This window comes from Saccostrea cucullata, unplaced genomic scaffold, assembly GCF_032062105.1.
Source record: "Saccostrea cucullata isolate Sc308-1 unplaced genomic scaffold, CSIRO_AGI_Scuc_v1 ctg1947, whole genome shotgun sequence".
Lineage (NCBI taxonomy): Eukaryota > Metazoa > Mollusca > Bivalvia > Ostreida > Ostreidae > Saccostrea > Saccostrea cuccullata.
This window is the reverse complement of record NW_026937422.1, coordinates 1-19872: the sequence shown is the minus strand read 5'-3', so window position 1 is coordinate 19872 and position 19872 is coordinate 1. Positions and strand designations below refer to the sequence as shown.

General features: G+C 33.3%; 1 protein-coding gene across 1 annotated transcript; it reads right to left on the bottom strand.

The window, feature by feature from the left end:
* Positions 1–372: 372 nt before the first annotated feature.
* LOC134248189 (uncharacterized) lies at positions 373–1782 on the bottom strand. The gene has a single exon (XM_062730613.1). The coding sequence runs from the start codon at positions 1780–1782 to the stop codon at positions 373–375; it is 1410 nt and encodes a 469-aa protein (XP_062586597.1).
* Positions 1783–19872: the final 18090 nt, after the last annotated feature.

Sequence of the window (19872 nt, the reverse complement as noted above, 5' to 3'; positions counted from 1 at the left end):
GGTTTACGTCAACCTTAATCAACATGGATTACGGGTTGAAATAGCTTGAATTGGATTTGTTGCAGAATAAACTAAATCCATGGATACTGCAAAACTTCAAAAGCAAGTGATCGTGATCTTCTGGCGCGAAATACTTGATGGAGAAAAAGAAAGATTATTTGGGGCGCAATGATTTTATATTCTATTTGCTTCGTTGAATTGACATAAATGTTGTTTGTATTGGTAATATACCAAACATTTCTGTCTTTATAATATAATACATTTCTCTTGATTAATTCATAACAGTATTTTTGAAATGTAAATGTTTGTTTGAATATTGCATGCTATAGATATACTTTATGAAGTACAGTCAAGTACTGTTATTTGGCTTTGTTATTTTTGCTTCAGATATTGAATCTTCTTAACAAGCCCACTATCATACTCGGCAACAAAGAGAAAGTCGTTACTATCTACACATAATCCAGTCGGGGTCTTCAGATCACAGCAATCTATTAAAGTGAGGAATTCTCCATCACTGTCCAAGATGTAGATAGAGTCGTTATGATAATTTGACGTAAGGATCTGACTCTGACTATCTGTCGTTATCCCAAAAGGTTTAAAAAGTTGGGGTTTGGATGAAAAACAAAAACCAGTGTATCTAAAGCGGAGATTTCCAGTGTGGTTGACCACAACTACGGCACACGCATTAAAGTCAGCCACACAGATATCTAGATTTCTGTTTTCAGTGATACACTTTATGGAGTCTGTTCCTGAGTATAGGGCTTTACCATCATCGTCAAACCGGATTGTTTGTTTCTCACGTGAGCCAGAGTAACGGGCAACTCTGGATTGTGTTTTGTCGTTGCTGTACATGGTAACCAGAAGATCACCAGAGGATGTCACGCAGAGATTGTTAGGTATCCAGCCCAGTAGTCTGAACAGTTCCTCTGTCTGTCCACTTTTAACTCTATTTACAGTCCTTGATGTCCCAGAGGAGTACAAAAGATCCCCATCTCCAGTAACTGCGATATCATTTGACCAGTTTCCTGTCTTCGTTTTGATTGTATTCATAACTGTGCCTTGAATGTTGAAGCATTTCATATCGGTAGATCTGGTGTCGAATGCATTTATCCAAATGTTTTCATCACTGAGACATGTAACAGAGCAAAGATTTTCATTCCCAGTATTTATAGAGGTAATTACCTTTGGATCTCTAAGAAAATGTTCAGTTGATGTATGTGGTTTCCTTGCTTTATAGCGTATCGCTTCCCTTATTATGGATAGCGGTGTCAAAGATCCAAACAACTCAGAAAGTTGTTCTGTATCAATTGTTTTTGGATTGAAGTTTGGTGGTGATACATGAAATTTTTGAGGGAGTTTTCTGAATTCTTCGTTTTTAGATCTGTACTCCATGGTCAATATTACTTTGTTTGAATCATCAATTGTAAGGAGGTTAAGTCGTGTTTGTTTAATTTGAATTAGTATTTGTTTGATTTCATCCAAATGTTCTTTCAGGATACTAATGTGCTTGACTTTGATCTCCTTAATTCCGTCTTTCACTTTATTGGCAATACTGGTAATTTTTCTGTGCCAGTCTTCTTCATGATCTGACAATGCTGTTACAAGTTTTTCATAATCTTTATCCAAGTCATCTATCCGGGTTTCTAAGTCAGTTGCTATTTCCTCATAGCAAGGGGAAATAATATTTTCAAGTTCTTCTGTATCTTTACTAATTCCTTCTTTCCTTGAACGATAGATATCCTCAAGAGTTGAAATAGTATGCCCCTTATGTGTATCAGACATAGTTGTGCACAAAGAGCATACAGAGATGTTGCATTCTTGGCAATGAAATTCACAGCTCTTTTTTTCATGTGTTTTGCATCTAGGATAAATCAACGTTAATCTTCTCAGCTCGAATGGAACAACTTTATGTTTGTCATAGCCATTAGAAATATGTTTTCCTATACAAGAGATGCACAGGTTGACATGACAGAAATCACAGTGCATCTGCACTATAGCGACCTCGCAAAGGTCACAACGAATGACATCTTGGGCACTGTTGTTTGGATCCATAGAGAATCTAGAATTCAAAAGATATACAATTAATAATTAGTAAAAAAAAAAAAAACCTGTTCCATTGAATGATATATTAGTTTAATGAATTACCGGCATAAATAGTCATCTTATCTGAGACATCGATTATATTGAAACATGCTCTGTTTGTTATTAAGAACATACAAATACCTTATTCTCTCAATGATGAAAAAATAAATATACATGGTTTACCATATCTAAACGTATTTTATATTATATTGCGGATCTACTTATTCTTCTTAGAAACACGGAATATATATTTTTTCCCTTTTTTGAAAATTATTTTATGGGGTCAGATCTTGGCTAGGTGCTGTTAAATAAATAATGTCCTCGGTGCTCTGAAAGAAGCAAAAGACGCTTTTAAATGATTTTGTCTTGATGATTTAACTTAAATATTCTCTTTTGATTGAAACAAATGTTCGTAACATTTAATCCAATTTCTGATTGTTTTTTAAACTCTTTTTTGAGTATGGCCCTTCATATACTGGAATATGGCAGATCCTACGATTTCCTGGACTTGTTTATTCTTTCTGAAAGGTGTTTTTTCACGTTTGAAAAAAAATCAAGTCAAAGGGTGACATATACGGCAAATATTGTTGCTATTACAAAACATTATCTTTCTGTTTATCCCCAAAACACATTTACTCTTCAGGAAGTATGGGTTGGGACGCTGCCATTATGAAATTTAATGTAGTGGATTCCTGATTCTGGTTTGGTCTTTTCTTAAACATGTCGATTTTTTTTTTTTTTTTTTTTGCAAACTTTTGCTTTGTAGACTCCTCCAGAAATTGAACTGCCTCCTCGAATAAGAATTTGGATAAAACCACTAATATTTATGAAAATGGCATATAAAACCGTCCGTCTACTTGCATTTTCTCTATTCATATCTCGGCTGTTTTTGTCAAGAGCATCTTATTGTAAATTTGCTTTGAGGGTTAATTTAAAGCAACGGATTTATATTTCATTCTACTTCGATTATTGCCGAGATCAAAGAAAAGCCCCGGACATTATTCTCACGTCATCAAAACATGATCAGATCAGAAACACGTATCAAACCTGTGCAGTTGAAATGTACATTTGATTTAAGAATGAAATACTTATTTAGACCACATTGGTGGTTCGTCTAGTGCAATTTAAACACTATATATTGCAGAAAGAAGCTATAAAATGTAGGTTTCTAAAGCCAATCTTGGCTGTTTCACGACACGAACCTCCCTACGTGATTTTAGTGATAAAGTGGTAAAATAAGAAACTGATTTTGTCATTATATTTCATAAAGATAAATATAAATAAGCTTTAAACAGATTTATAAGTAATAAAAGGCTAATTTTAATGCAGCGAAAGCACAAATCATCTTCATTCTATTCACAGGTAAACAAACACATTTACACTTTGGTGCTATCGTTAGTAAATTCACCCATGCATGTAAAGTACTCAAACACAAAGAAATCAGTATAACCGCATGTCGTGTGAGGAAACGTTCTTTTATGCTATATTTTTTATACCAGAGTGCTTTTCATGCACGAGTGGACAAACTGACAACAACTCAGAATTCGACTTTCAATATTTAATTTTAAAAGAATGTTTTTGAATTTTCATTACATAAAAACCTTGATCAAGGTATTTGTAATACCTTGACAAAGCTATATAGCTTTATCAAGCTATATACCTTTATCAGGTATTGTGCTAGACTTGCTCCGGGAGATATAAATGACTAACACGCAGCTGATGCTGTATATCGCAAAACCTGTAGTGTCAATTTCCGTACCAGAAAAAAAACATTCCTGGTACATTTTCTCCAACACCAGCGAAACAAAAAAAGGAATGTACCTCAGGTAGACCAGTAGAGCTCATACAACAGAAAGCATTCATGAAAATAACTGATTATTTTGAAGCAAATAACGATGAGCAAATTACCATAGTGGATCTTGTTTTTAAAAAAATGGAAGAATTTTGTGAAATTCCTTACAGTGATGTGTACATGAAACAAGCTTCGACAAAAATATGACAAAGACATTGTCTTCACCGATGTCAATGGCAAATTGGATGTTGTCATTTTTGCTACACAGCTAAATCAATTCTTTGACTTCTACATGCAACGGAAAAAAATTCTGAGTCAGACAAGTTTGCTCTGATAACCGCTGCATCCAAGATCATACGCAGTAACATTAAATGCATGTCCATTTCAAAGCAATCTTATCCATCCCCAACAGAAGTAGGATCGAAGAATTTTCATTTAAATTTCTTACCACTGTCACTTAAAAAATTTTTAGATAGCATTTTCATTGAAAAATCCTAATCTGAAGAAAGCAGCAATTGGTTAAGAGATGATTCAGGCGGCAAGGCCAATGGTCATTATTTCACCATTACAAATCAGTCTGGGTGTTCTTCTGCATCAACACTTTGCCTCTCGTTTACTTACTAAAACCTTGCATAATCTTGGCTTCTGCACATCCTACTTTGAAATTTAAAAAAAGTTCCAATCATCCGCTGCTGTGGTACAAGGCAATTCACTCCAGGTTGATGTTGGAGAGGAGTTTTGTTCGCAGTTTGTCGCAGACAATGTTGATCACAATGCCTGTACTATTGATGGTCTGAATACTTTCCATGGAATGGAAATGATGCAACGACCTTCTCTTTCAAGAAAAAGAACAAAGCCATAACCATGCACGCTAAACAAGCCTTATCAATTGATAATGAAACTGCCCAAAGTAGATTCCCAACTTTTATTTCAGAGGATAACAACTGTAGCCCGAGACGCATTTCCCGAAATGAGTGAACGTTTTAAATTTGAACTGTCAAGTCATCCTTCTTCTCTGTTTGATTACGAGAGACGCAAAAAAACACCCTTGTAGAATGATGCAATTTGGACGTCGCGTGAATGCAGGATTGATGCCTTACCAGTAGATACTAAATATGTACTGGATGGTGGGTCTTTATTGCAAAATTACCATGGACTTCCAAATCAACATTTGGTGATATGCCCAAATTTTATTCAAGATACGTTGCTTCCAAATTTTCAAACTGCACAGTTGCTTTTGATGGTCACTCAAACGGCCCCACAACCAAAGATGTTGCTCACATCAGACGCTCCAAGGGGCTGACAGGACGTGATGTTTTCTTCAACGAAAATACACCGTTTCGTTAAAAAAAAATAAGTGTTTCTGTCTAATCAATCAAACAAACAGAAATTTATTAAGCTCTTACAAATTGACCTACGAAAGTAAGGATGTTGCACAATAAATGCAGACTGTGATGCAGACCTTCTGATTGTTCAAACGATGTTATCGCAAGGAAAAGAAAATAATTTCGCTCTTATTGGAGAAGACACAGACCTTTGGGTGCTTTTATTGCATCTTTTGGATCTTGCGGAAAGCAAAGAAGTTTATTTTCTCTCTGATAGAGATAACAAAACTGGAAAATTATGGGACATTAAAAAGACAAAGATACATTTGACAGACGAAGTTTGCGAGTGTATTTTTTTTACCGGCATTGACAGGTTGTGACACTACCTCTAGAATATATGATTTGAGTAAGGGACAAATGTTAAAGAAAGTAAAAGCTAATTCAGCTTATTGGAAGGAGGTTTCTTCTTACTTTCTAACAAATTCGCCGATGTAATCTTAAGAAATGCGTGCATCTCAAGGGGAAGAGGCTATAAAAATATAGCTGGTTTGTTTGGCGCTCAGCCTTGCGAAGGACTAGACCTACTGAGATTTCGGAAATTTGTCACCAAAGCACCCCGTGTTGAAAAACAGATAGAAGTATGCGGTCTCCCATCGACATATGCAGCTACAATATATCACATTTGCCGAGAATACCATTAAGTACAACAATAGATAGGTAATAACCTGGAGCCAAAAGACTGAGGATGGAAGTTGGAAAGTGGGATTCTGGTTCCAACGAAAACATCCCCCCTCCTAACTGCAAATTAAATTGTGAATGCAAACGTTTCAATTGTAAACGACATGGTATTGTTTGTATCATGAGTTGTGGGTAATGGTATAGTTTGCTCTAATTCTATTGATGGAGACATTAATTTTGATGATGAATGAGGATCACTTTATGAATTTTTATCGACTTTAAATCGACCCAAACTTTCCAGAAATATCTGCCCTTGATATAAAGAAGAAAATTTTTGATTTCTCAAAATTTCTGCGTTAAATAATTTATTTGATTTACTAACATATTCAAAATACTACCTTGATTAAACATAGTGGATAATTCATTTATTAGGTACAAAATATGGTAATTATACATTGAATACCTTAAACAAAGATTACAAGATCAATTTATACAAAAATGGCATTCTGATATTAATAGTTTTCTAAAGGTACTTTGTTTTAAACTTTTAAACAAATTTCGAGTGTGACTGAATGATTGATTGTATGTTGTTTAACGTACCTTTCGAGAATTTTTCACACATATGGAGTTCACCAGTATGCCGGTGAAGGGCTTCAAATTTTGACCTTTACTCGGCACTCAGGACCACTGAGCAGTGAGGGATCTTTATCGTACAAAAGCCTGCCGCTGACACGGGGCCTCGGTTTTTAAGGTCCCATCCGTGTGAGAATTTTTAAGTATCTTACCACTAAAATTTAGAATAAATAGTTGCAAATTCCGTACTACTAATCACCGTCTACCAAGTGAGCTGGGAAGATAGGCATGTATACTATTATATGAAAGATTATGTACATTTTGCAATTGTAAACATGCTGATGAATTCCATTTTATACTTGAATGTACTGCACTGTCAGATATCAGGAAAAAGTATATTAATGAATACTACTTTACTAGACCAAATTTTTTGAAATTTTCTCAACTGATGACAAACAAAATGCTATGTCACTTATAAAACTCTGTATGTTTATCTGTTTATATTTAAAATATATAATTTAGTCTGTCCTCCATAATTTTTCACCTCATTTATTTCAATTTTATACATGTATCAAACGTGTTTTTTTTTCTATTTTTTTTCTTTTTCTCACATTGCCATTTTCTGATTGTACATATATTATACCTCTGACCTGAATATATCTATGCTGTAAATATTTTTTATCGTCCTCATGTACCTCATGTACCATGTATTTTAAATGGTATTGAGATAATAAATGAACTTGAACTCGAACTTGCTTATCACGAATTGTGGGGTGTCCTTATCATGCGTGTAGCATCGATTTTTGAAAATGGGGGCAGTTTTTTTTTACCTGGAAAAGTTGACAAGCAAAAAAAAAAAATAGGACAATTGCCCAAAGTCGAAAATCTTATTTCGTGGGGGGAGGGGGTGTGGAGGCAATTTTTTTTCACTGCCAATTCCTTTCAATATCCATCTTTATAGCTTACAATATTATATTTTCTTCATAATATTTAATTTACTTTAGTATACAGTTGGCGACCAACCAGCCTCTCAATAGTAAAATTAGTGTTGGCAAAAAAAGTGGGGGGATGGGCTCCCCCCTCCCCCCGTTGCTACGTGCCTGCTTATACATTACGACGAATATTTCTTTTCCGTTTCTAAAGAAATGGGCGTGTCATTATGTTATAATTGACGTTCAAAATATGACAGAACGTTTCATCCAAACGGAAAGTTTTACCACTTCAATGCACTTCATTGTATATGAGTAGAAATTAAGCTTTTTTTTCTCTATATTTTACACACATGCACTTGTGTGTTGATTGCATCAAAGATAAGGGTGTTACAAGCTGATATGTAAAAACACAAAATGAACCGTTCCAAGCAAAAACCCCCCTTATGTAATCTGACAGAATTTTACGTCACAATAGAAATAGCGACGTCATTGTTTTGTAACAAAAACTGCGATCAAAATATATCGCGCACTGACTGCTTTCCAACTACATGCTGTGTTTCACGTCACAGAATTTCTTCGTTGTGCTTTCTGCATATTTTCTTTCATGACTTTTGTCTATTTCATAACATATCTGACTCTGATTGTTGTCAAACTACATGTGCATTACACATTAAAACGACCTAAGAGTGTTCTGATTAAAAACATAAGATTTGTCAACACTTCAACAAGTATTCTGTTCCATGTACAATATTCAGTTAAACTAAATAAAACATGCAACTGTTGTTTAAAATTCAGATTTGACTCTTTCTTATTCAACAAAAACAAAAAATAACTACATGCAATGATGATATTGATTGTAACAGCTGTGTAAAAAAAATTTAAAAAGGAAGGTTCCGTAGAAGGAAGAGTAGTTTGAAATGTGTTTTTTTTTTTTTATCCGAAGTCTTGGCGAAAATTGATTAGACTTAATCACATGTCAAGAAAACTGTACAGGAATTAACACGAATCAAAACTGAATGACAGAATTGTTACACCACACCAATGCCAGATCTAAATTCGGGGTATTTTTTCATTTATTGTAGACCCAGAACCTCTTGGAAGAAAAGTGACAGTTAGTTCAATTAAGAAAGGTACATTAATATTGAAAAGACGTATATCCGACATTCTCCTTTTTTGTTACGTGTTGAAAAGATCGATAACTCGTTAATACTGTTGTAACATCCCCCTCCCACCACCACCTCCAAAAGAATTATAAGAATGTATGTGATAAAGCATATATAGAAATAAATACATGTATATCTTTTCACAAATTTTTGGAAGTTCTGAAAAGTACTGTATTTGACATGCAGACCTACATTATTTATATAATTGCTTGTCACGTTATTCTACCCCCCCCCCTTCCAGGCATCATTGCATGCTAAAGTCAACAGTGAAAATTTACATTCAGAAAAAATTACGGAGAGGGGCTCCCATGCAACCCTACGAATTTGTTTTTTTTTATGTTCATGATTGTAAGCACATTTCACCTGAATATAAATCGAGTGCAAAAAAAAAAAAAAAAAAAAAAAAAAAAAAAAATACATTTCCAAAATATTTTGATCAGTTTGGACTTTCCCGATCTACTTTTTTGTCTAACGTAGCATGAAGTAAATGTTCGTAATTTTCACCAGGAAGATCACATGCAGGTGAACATGACCTGATTTTTATTTTCCCACAATGCTTCGAATTTTATTCAAAAGACAGTCCAATATGCAGAGTTCGCACGTAAAACATGTTCTCTTTTCTATGAAATTCCTTTATTTTTTTTTCTATGAAGACGGTTATCAAATATTGTACATTTGAGTCGATGACTTTAAAACTTAAGTTGCATGCTCTGAATAGGCCCCTGACTTACACGTTTTTCTTAATCTCTAAAATATTTTTTTAGCTTTTGACTAACTGGTACATTATCAGAGGACCTTCATGATATTATAAGTGTAGCTGCAGATCTGTAGCTCTCCGAAAAAATATTGATAGACTTGCAGATCTATAGCTCTCCGAAAAAATATTGATAGACCGGAGAGCTACAGTGCCACCCATTGAAAAAACTATATTTATTGCGCACAAAAAAGTGCGCTCGGTTCTCGGTTTATTTCTCCATGATTTTAAACTGTAATCTCAAAATATTACTGACCGTGTGTTCCTAACATATTCTTTGACTCTTTCCACAACAAAACATTCCTCATAATTGTTGTTAATAGTCCTCCTGGCCCTGATATTGTAATCATCGAACATTTCGCTTATTTATACTGCCATTTTGGTTTCAAAGATAATTCGGTCCAATATGCTTCGTTCAGATGTCAACTACGAAAGTACTTGATAGGGGAGAGAGGATTTTTTTAAATCTTCCATTTTATGCAATTTAGATAAGAATTTGGAAGAATTAATCAACAACCGATCGCACTTTTTTGTGCGCAATAAATATACAGTTTTTTCAATGGATGGCAATGTAGCTCTCCGGTCTATCAATATTTTTTTCGGAGAGCTACAGATCTGCAGCTATTATAAGTGTTGACCTGTGAAACGAGCCTCATAACAACCTGTTGTTTTAAAAAAAAACAAAAAAAAAAAACAAAAACTGTGACCTGTATGTTTTTTAAAACTTCATACGGATTGTATAACAGACTTAAATATTGAGAAAGTATGTCTAACTTTCACTTTCATAGATCTATGCGTAAAGCACAAAAGGATCGACTCTAATAATTTTGTTGTTAGAAATAAATGGGGCTGTATGTTTAGCAATCTTCTGTATAGTAATTACATGTACGTGAGTGCACTGTAGAAAATATGCAATTTTTTTTTTCAAAAAAAAAAAGAGCGGAATTAAATGCCTTGCTCATTTTCTCAGTTTTTCAGGTCATGTTTTTATTAGCTATTTCATAATTTGAAATCTGAAAGGTACACTTTAACTATTCATAATTTACAGATTTAACATGTATATATCTAGTCAAAATTTCCTTTATACTAGTACTTATATATTTATTCTTTCATTGCAGCCCCCCTTTCCTTCCAATATCTTTTAACAAATGAGGGCATAATTAAGCAAAGAAAATGCATATGTAGTTGAGCATTTAGAAAAAAGGATAAATGATACTCATCATTAACATTGATATAGCATACTTTACAAAATCCTTATGTCGTGTTCATTAATAAAAGCGCAAGCCCCTGCCCCTTAATGCTGTCTCTTGGTCAGTGTTTTGAAGGCAAAGGTTGGACAAGTAAAATCAATTATAAAAAATAAATTGATGGGAACTAAAATATTTTTGTTGTTGCTGGTTTTGAAAGATTTGGGCTGAACTTAAGCGGTAAAATTGAAAGAGAATTTTACTTTATAAAAGACCTATCAATTATTTGTGATGTTTTCTCTAAGTCAGCGAATCATAGGACTATTTGAACTCCATTGGCATATTTTTGATTAATATCAGAAAAGAATGAACTGAACTTTTTCATAAAAAAGGAAAAAAAAATGTTTACAACAAATTAAGTATATATATATATATATATATTAAGCAGAACGGCAATACAATACCAAGTTATTGCGTATAAGTAATGCATAATTTTATTACGTCGCTATAACGTCGACGTCGCTACAATAGAAAATTTTTAAAATATGACGTCGGCCGTATAAATGATGCATACTTTGAATACCTGTAAATCAAGATACACCTGTAATATTTACAGGTTATATTTACCTAAGGTTCTACATCATTTTTCAAGAAAAAAGTCATTTTCGAAAATTTTTGACATAAGGGGGGTTTTTGCTTGGAACGGCTCAAATATGAAATTTCTGATTGGTTGGCAATTGTTTTCATGGTTTTAATACCACAAAGAGGCTTAAGATTTACATGTACTCTCTGTATACTTTAATCTGATCCCATCTGTTAAAAAAGCACATTTTTATATAACTGGTGAACAATTTTAAAGGTGTTGGTGTGGTCCTAATTTTCACATTACAAAAAGAAATTCATTTAAGATTCTCTAAATATAGCGTTCCTATGGAAATTAGTAGAAAAAATAATATACCCATTAAAAAATTGGAAAATATATTGTTTCCTTGGATACGTACCCTTGTGTCAAAATTTCTTTAAAATTTTACGATTTATATTTTAAAAATGAACAACTAATCTGGCTTTCAATATTTTGACTACCACACAATCTCTAACTTGATGCAAGAAGTAGGGATTAATATTGACATAAAGTCAACAAAATCAAATATTTATATATCCAGTGTAATCCATTAGAAATCCACGACGTTCAAGTTTCTATAACACACGCAAAACCTTGTCACCGCGAGTAGAACACACAGTAGGAACTATATATGCATTTTCAATACTCTAGGAACACCAAAATAAATATTGTTTTCATCAAATTAAATAAAAACTACCCTGTTAAATTAATGTAATTTCTATAAGGGTTAGTTTAAAATAAATTTGTCATTTTTTTTCCTCGCAATGTTCATATTTGCGATATTTCACTACACAACGTCACAAACGGCTCTTACGTCTCTTAGGCAAAACAGTTCTGAAAGGCGCTATTGATCCATTTTAATTTTAACGAAGTAAAATATAATGAAGAAAGAAATTTAAAGAATGCATGTAAATATATAAAGCATTGAATTCTTATTTTTGGCTGTTGTCGGTCCCATAACACCTGGCCTTTCCGACAAATTATCATACCCAGGTAACACTCGGTATTCAATTTGTCAACACGGCCAGGTGTTTTATAGGACCGATAACATCCAAAAATAAGTATTCAATGCTTTGACATATCTCTTTCTTGATAATCATAGCAAAAGTGATGTTTTTTTTTCATCAAACTTTATCAATATATGATATTCAATTTTAGTTCTGCCAGATGAGTACTATTCAAGGTGAGCCAAAAATTATGTTTTTAATGATTAAAAGGGAAGTAAATTCCTAGACCCAATTTACCTTGATTCCATGGTTACATTGCAAAGTAGCAATTAATCCGAATTTTGTTTTTGTTGTTGGTTGCAAAGTCCTTAAGATGCTAGTATTTGTTAATTTTGAATTTTCTCGCTTTTCCCCCAAGAAAGTATAGCCTTATCCCAATCTTAGTAACTGAATGCGTTTATTAATAATGGCTATCATGGCAATCCATTAGTTATTTGCGGTGTGATATTTGTTTTACCTATTTACTTAAACTCAAATATTGTTATTGTTTTTTATAAGTTGTTGATTAACTTTGATCATTTACGTGTTTTCTATCATTAGTGAATACTAAGCAATTTTCAGCATTTTACAGCATTTAGTACAATTCTGTCATCCTTAGACTTTTAATAGGGCGTGGCATTCTCGGCGCTACATAATTGGGGTCTCTCAAATGGCGAATAGATCGTCATTGTTAAGAAATTAATAACAACAGCAACTTTAATTAATTGTTGGTGACAATGATTAGACGACTTAGGCCCCAGCACTTTGCCGTACGAAACACTATCATTAGATCCTTGCTACACTCATTGACATTCGCTCGAATTTCTATCCCATGTATATTTCAACAGTAACTGAAAGAGTGCGTAAATTTCAGACGCTATTTATTTAACGTCAAGAATACTACGCCTTACTGAAAGTCCAAAGATAACAGAAAATTGTACTAAATGCTGTAAAAAAAACTGAAAAACGTTCAGTATTCACTATTAGTTGAAACACGTACATGATAAAAATCAACCAAAAACTTATAAAACACAATAAAAATATATGACTTTAAGTAAATAAGTATTAGAGATAACATTCTCTAAATAAGTAATGATTGCCATGCTAATACATTGTTAATACGGAGTTAATATCTCTCAGTTGATTTGATACTCAAGAGCATGCTTTATGTAAGTTCAATTTCTAAAACGAGGTAAATTATTGACAAACAAGTTGATGAAACAAGAATATCAGCAGTCCCGTTTAAGTCATCATTTCGTAAGTTCTATGGTCGATACAATGACCTTGTCAGCAAACACGATTTATCATTGAGTTATAAACTGACTGACGTTTTTCATACTAATTGTTAGTCCATTATTTACACACTGATCGAATTGACGAGAAATTTTCCGATCAAGACAAGGAGCACAAGGTGGGTGTGACCGTTCGGCAAGGGATGTTTACTCCTCCATGGCACCTGATCCCACCCCTGATGTTTCGGAGGTCCGTGTTAATTTGCTCCCATTTCGTATTGTTAATGGACTTTTGAGCTTGAATACAGTTCGTTATTTTCATATATTTCACTAAAATGTATTCTGAATGTACCTATAGTTACCACTTACATAGAGATAATGAAACATATGGAGATAACAAACAGTATTCAAGATCAAAAGTCAATAAAACAATACAAAATAGGAGCAGAGCAAACACGGACCTCCGAAACATCAGAGGTGGTATCAAGTGCCAGGTAGGAGTGATCATCTCGGTCACACCCGCCGTGTGCTCCTTGTTGTGATCGGGAAATAATGGAAAAATCCGTCGTCAATTCAGTGTATAAATAATGGACGGACAATTAGTATGGAAAACGTCAGTAAGCATTTGACTCAATGATAAAGTGTATTTGCAGACAAGGTCATTGTATCGACCATAACAGACGAAATGATTACTTTAAACGAGACTGCTCATATTCTTGTTTCATCAACTTGTTTGTCAACAATTTACCTCGTTTTAGAAATTGTTCATACGTAGAGCATCCTCAGATTACGTATCGAATCAACTGAGATATATAAACTCCGTTTACAGGTGATGAAGATACATGTATATTGCTGTATAAGTAAAGGTAGTTGACGATGGAAAAGTTAAATGCATCACGTTAATTTATCACGGAGCTTGGTAGTTAGATTACCATTAACGTCTTCTTCATGCAAAACATCCAAATATGAAATAGACGTGTCAGACTCTGTGGTATCTTTTATCTCAACCTCACCAGGATATATCGTAATGTAACGTCTTCGATATACCTAATGTCGAGTTGAAGGCCATCGCAAGTGTTTTCTTCTTTTCACTCATTATAAAATTTTGCACAAATTCTGCTTCATATCAATACAAACACAGGTATTCTAATAACGGGGCGCAATTGGTACCCATGGGAATTTCAAGTTTTGTTCTCCAAAAAGACTTGAAATGATATATATGAAATGAAACATGTGAAGTGTGAAAAAAGAAAGTTAAAAATCTCTTTTTTTCTCTCTGTCTTCTTTATGCGCCAAGCAAGGTTTACCTATGGGAATTTTGTTATTTTCATCTGGTTACACGGGGGGGGGGGGGGGGGGGGGAGGGTATAATGGGGTTGGTTGGGCTTTCACTATACAGATCGAGAAAAGGGAATTTAATTTCAAATGGATTTTTTCTTTAATTGTATTTCAAACTACATATTTAACAAAAGTGTCTCTCCAAAATTCCGGTGTTTATATATTGCCATAGATCCTTGGTCATTTATTTTTAAAAAAGTAGATACATGTATTTTGCAAAGGTTAAGAGAGTATTTGATATCTAATTTCTAATCCTTTATTACATCTTTGTGGTCGAGGAGACAAATTTTACTTCGGTTTGCAAGAGCAATATATATCTAAAACTATTGTAAACATTTATTGACTGTGTCCTCGGGCAAAATACGTTTTGTCGACCCTCGAACCAAACTGTCTGCCTTCGTCCTATAAGGGTTTGCTTCTTGGGTCCTACAAAATTCATGTTGCCCTTGAACTCAGTCAATATTGTGTATACATTGTACATGTAGTTTTGTCTTTTTCTCCCCTTTGAAAAAAATTCTCTATTGAAACACTCACAAAATGGGGTGTGGAATCCGTCATGTCTTAAAAAGAGCCATCATATTGTGCGGAATAAACATTTTTCATGTTTATCTAATAACTACAAAATATCATCAAATCATGAAAATTATTTTTATTGACCCTACGAATTTGGGCTTGGTCGGAACCGGGGGTGGGGTGGGAGGGGGCTTTGTCCCCCAAAGTTTATTTTCTGCAATAATAATAATGGTATCTGATTCGGTGGAATATTGATCAATTCGTGCACATTTTTTCGATATTAACGCACATTGAAAAGAAACTTTTTTATTTCAAAAGCGCGTTGACTATGTTCCAAATTCAACACACTGTGATTTTTTTTCATAATGCGTAATTTTTGCGTTCTAACAAACATCTAAAATCATCAAACAAAATGTTGTGAGCCAATGCTCACTAGTAATATCCAAATACTTATGTGAGTATACCTGTTTATTTGAGTATACCTGTATATACGCCGTCGTGTGAGTTTATTGAACAGACACAGGGATGAACAGAAAGATGATATCGGATTCCCATAAAAAAATTAATCCGACCATATCAAAACAAAAAATATGCTATATTTAAAATGCCATGTATCTGCGTTGAGTAGAAAACTGCGATGAAATTTTGGTACGGGTAGACGCAGGAATAAACAGAGAATAGCTGGATCGGATTCATTCTTCATTAATTTCATAATTCGCCGATTATATGCCCCTTCCTTCCACCCGTATAAAGTAGTACAGTTATGTGTACTGCCATGTTGTAAATTTTGAATTTACTAGGGGGAGGTAAATACAAAATTACAACATGTTGTAAATTTTGCATTAATTACTTCCCCCTTGTAAATTCAAAATTTACAACATCATTGTACTGTGTTGTAGAACCTTGTAATTTCTAAATTTGTTTTCAAATAAATTTTCTGTATATTTATTTTATGTATAATATATTTTCTAAACAAAAATAAAAATTTCAATATAAACTGTAACATCTACTCGACCGACCCTGCACCCAGCTTCATGCACCCATACCCCCTCAGTATCAGATACGTTATCCTGTAAACTTTTTCTTGTCCCCCGCTGAAAATGAGAGATATATACTAGTATTTCGGTCCGTCCGTCCGTAGGTCCGTCTAGTTGTGGTTCTGTCTGTCTGTAACACTCTTTTTCCAAGTGACATCACAGGAAACCTTTTAAGATCAAAAGGTCAAATGACAAGGTCAAGAATTCAAAAAGCATGTCTGTTTTAACACTTTCCTGTCCGTGCGATATCTAGAGAAGCCTATGAGCTTTATATTAGCTATATTGATTTTGAGGTCAAAAGGTGTAAGATCAAGGTCGTCAATTCATATTTTCTGTCTGTGTTTAAAACTTAATTTCTTTCCTGAGCATTATCTCAAGAAACTTTTGCAATTAATATTTATATTTTTGGGAAAACATCATATTTTCCATTAAATTGATGTCTAGTTCATGAACAAACAAATAGATGGGATATTTTAATCTCCCGTAAATTATCCACATATTGTTCCTGCAGCAATGTATGTGAGCTGATCAAAGGGGCAGAATTTAATCGGTTTGATTTTATTTTAATCAGTCAAAAGGTATCTGGATCCGTATGGAAAGTCTTATATATAGTAAGTACATGTACTCCGAAATTTTTTTCGTTAAGCAAAATTAAAAAAATCTCATCCAAACAAATAAGAATAGTGCTTTTAAAAACGCGCATCATTACTAAAGATGCATTTCCCGCAACAATCATAATATATCATGCATGTTTGGCCATTTGTACACAATATTTGAGTAATTGAAAAGGTTACTAATGCTTTAATAATATTTTTTAACTGTCAAAGTACTTTTTTGTTTTCTTTGTGTCGATGATCAATGTCCGAAGGCAATTTTTTTTATTAAACACGTGTCTAAAGATGTCATAAAGTAGGATCAAATATACATGTATTTACGAAAGCTTCCGGGTGGGAAGAAAAAGTTATAAGGTGTTACATGGAACAAAGGCGTGCAAATATATATATAGCATGTTTATTTTGATTTATTACATTATATATTTGAACATTGTAACTTTTCGTGAAATAAAATTCTGTATAATCAGTGTCACAGATTTTTAGTAAGTTTCGTACGCCATGTAATATAAAGTACGTATATATATACCTACGGTGTATAATTACATATCTATGTGTTGTCCCTGAAAAAGGGCAATAAAAAGCAAACAAAACAACAAATAAAATAAAAAAAAAAAAAAAAAAAAGTTTATTAAACTAATGATAACTATGGAATGCCATATACGACAGCCAACTGCTGACTGCTTACTGCCAACTGTCAGCTGCTTACTGCCAACTGCCACACATATTTGAATAAATTTTATATTTATATTGATATTTATATGAATTTTCAAAAAAAAAAAACAACAACAAAAACAAAAAACAACAAAAACAAAACAAAACAAAAAAAAAACAGGCGCGGATCCAGGACATTTATTCCAAGAGGTCACCCAGGTAAAATTAAATTGACTAAATGACCATTATGTTTTAATTTATGTAATATTCAATATACAGTGTATGCTATTGATAAAGTACATTGTTTACTTTTATTTTCTTATTTGAAATAGGTAATAAAATGACTATATTTTCTGCTTTTAATCTTAAAAGAAGTAACACCCCACCCCTTACCCCACCCCCCCACACCCCCGGAGACAACAAAATCTTTGAAGAGAGAAAATAAAAAAAGAAGAGATTTGTCGTTTCGCAGATAAAGATGTTTCGAAAATAAATTTATATTTTCCATTATATACTCAAATTAAAAATGTATATCTCTGTGTGTTATAATGTTTCACATGCAAATATCTTGGGGTTGGGGTGGGGGTGGGGGCATTTAAAATTTGTAAAGTCATGGGTTAATGTATAAACTAAACAAACTAAAACTGATCTTGGACCCTCCACATAGAAAACGCCGATCAAACGTTTATATATCTCTTTGTTTTTATTAATAAGATATGTTTTGCATGCATAGATCTAGAGAGAGAGAGAGGTCCGGACCACCCCTCTGAAATTTGTAAAGTCATTTAATGCACAAACTAAACCAACTAAAAGTTATTCAATGTATAAAATAGATCAACTAAAACTTTAAATGGACCTTAGAACTCCCCCCTCACCCCGAAAACGCGGTTTCGTGTTAAGCTGGTATAAAAAAATGTCATAGACATGAAGATGTGACGCATGAGAACCCCCTCTTCCCGGCCGAAATAAATTTTCACATGAAGGAGAGGACTTTACAGTTTTTCTTTGCTTGTCCAGAAATTTCTGGGTTGGATTTTTTTAACATGAGTGACCCTCTTGGAAAAAATGTTCTAGATCCGCGCCTTTTTTTTTTTTTTTTTTTTTGAAAATTCACTTAAATATCAATATTAAAATAAAATATATTCAAATATGTGTGGCAGTTAGCAGTAAGCAGCTGACAGTTGGCAGTAAGCAGTTGGCTGTCGTATGTGGCATTCCATAAATAACAGATTAACAATTCTAAAAAAAAAAAAAATGAAAAAAAAACGCCATGCGTGTATCATGTGTATATATACGTACATATTTTTTTCAGGATCGGGTTCAAAGTCAATGAGAGACGAGACTTTGAGGGAAATCAATTAATTAATTGATTGATTGATTTATTTATTTATTTGCTTTCATTTATTTATTTGGATAACGCATTAAAATCCTTAGATTTAAAAAAAAAGTTTTTTTTCAATATTATCCCTGCATGAATAATAAAAGAAAAAATATCAAACGTTTATGTTTGTGTTATTCATCAGTTTATGTTTGTTTTGACAATAACGTGTAGTCATTCTCGTATTTTCAGGATACCGTTAGAAAGGCGATTCCTTACTCATCCTCTATCTATTTTTAGAGAATCCGTCATTGAGAAGACCCTTCTATGACGTCACAATTGAATGCCTCCATATGGTAAACAGTTTAGCCAATGATACGATGCGATCGTGATCATGTGACTTATAATAATGGAATAGTGTCATAGGGGATAATTGTTACACGTACAGACTAGAAATAAGGAAGAAAACAAAGAAACGAGAGGTCTTCAGGTTTGTTTAATATGGAAATTGATGAATCGATAATTCAAATATGATATTTAAGATCATTTTTACTAAACATGAAGGATTTATATAGTAGATTTGTGCGATATTTTGTTGTTTTTCTGAACAAGGTCGCCATTTTGCTGACAGAAATACCAAACAAACTACGATCAAGGGTGGGTCATATTTTACGAACTAATGAACTTTGGTCCCAGAAAATCATATAAAAGGACAGAAATTTGACATAGAATGATAATGAGAGTAAAAAAACACAGCAATCTGCTTTAAAAGTCTGTAAATCGACCATTTCCTTTTGTTTTGTAAGTTTCAATTTTGCTTCATCATGGCCAATAATTTAATGACGAACAAAGTGTTTACGAAGATTGCATATTCTGCTGCATAATTAAATTGAATTCAGATTTCTTCAATTTATAAGTAATATTTACCATCAAAATTATTATGATTTTGTTGTTTTGTCGCTCATTTTAGGGCATGCTTCGATCAATATGACTTGTGTTGATTTGACACATTGACACACATAAAACATTCACCCAGTTTTAATTCTGTTTAACATGTTTAAGCATGGAAAATATA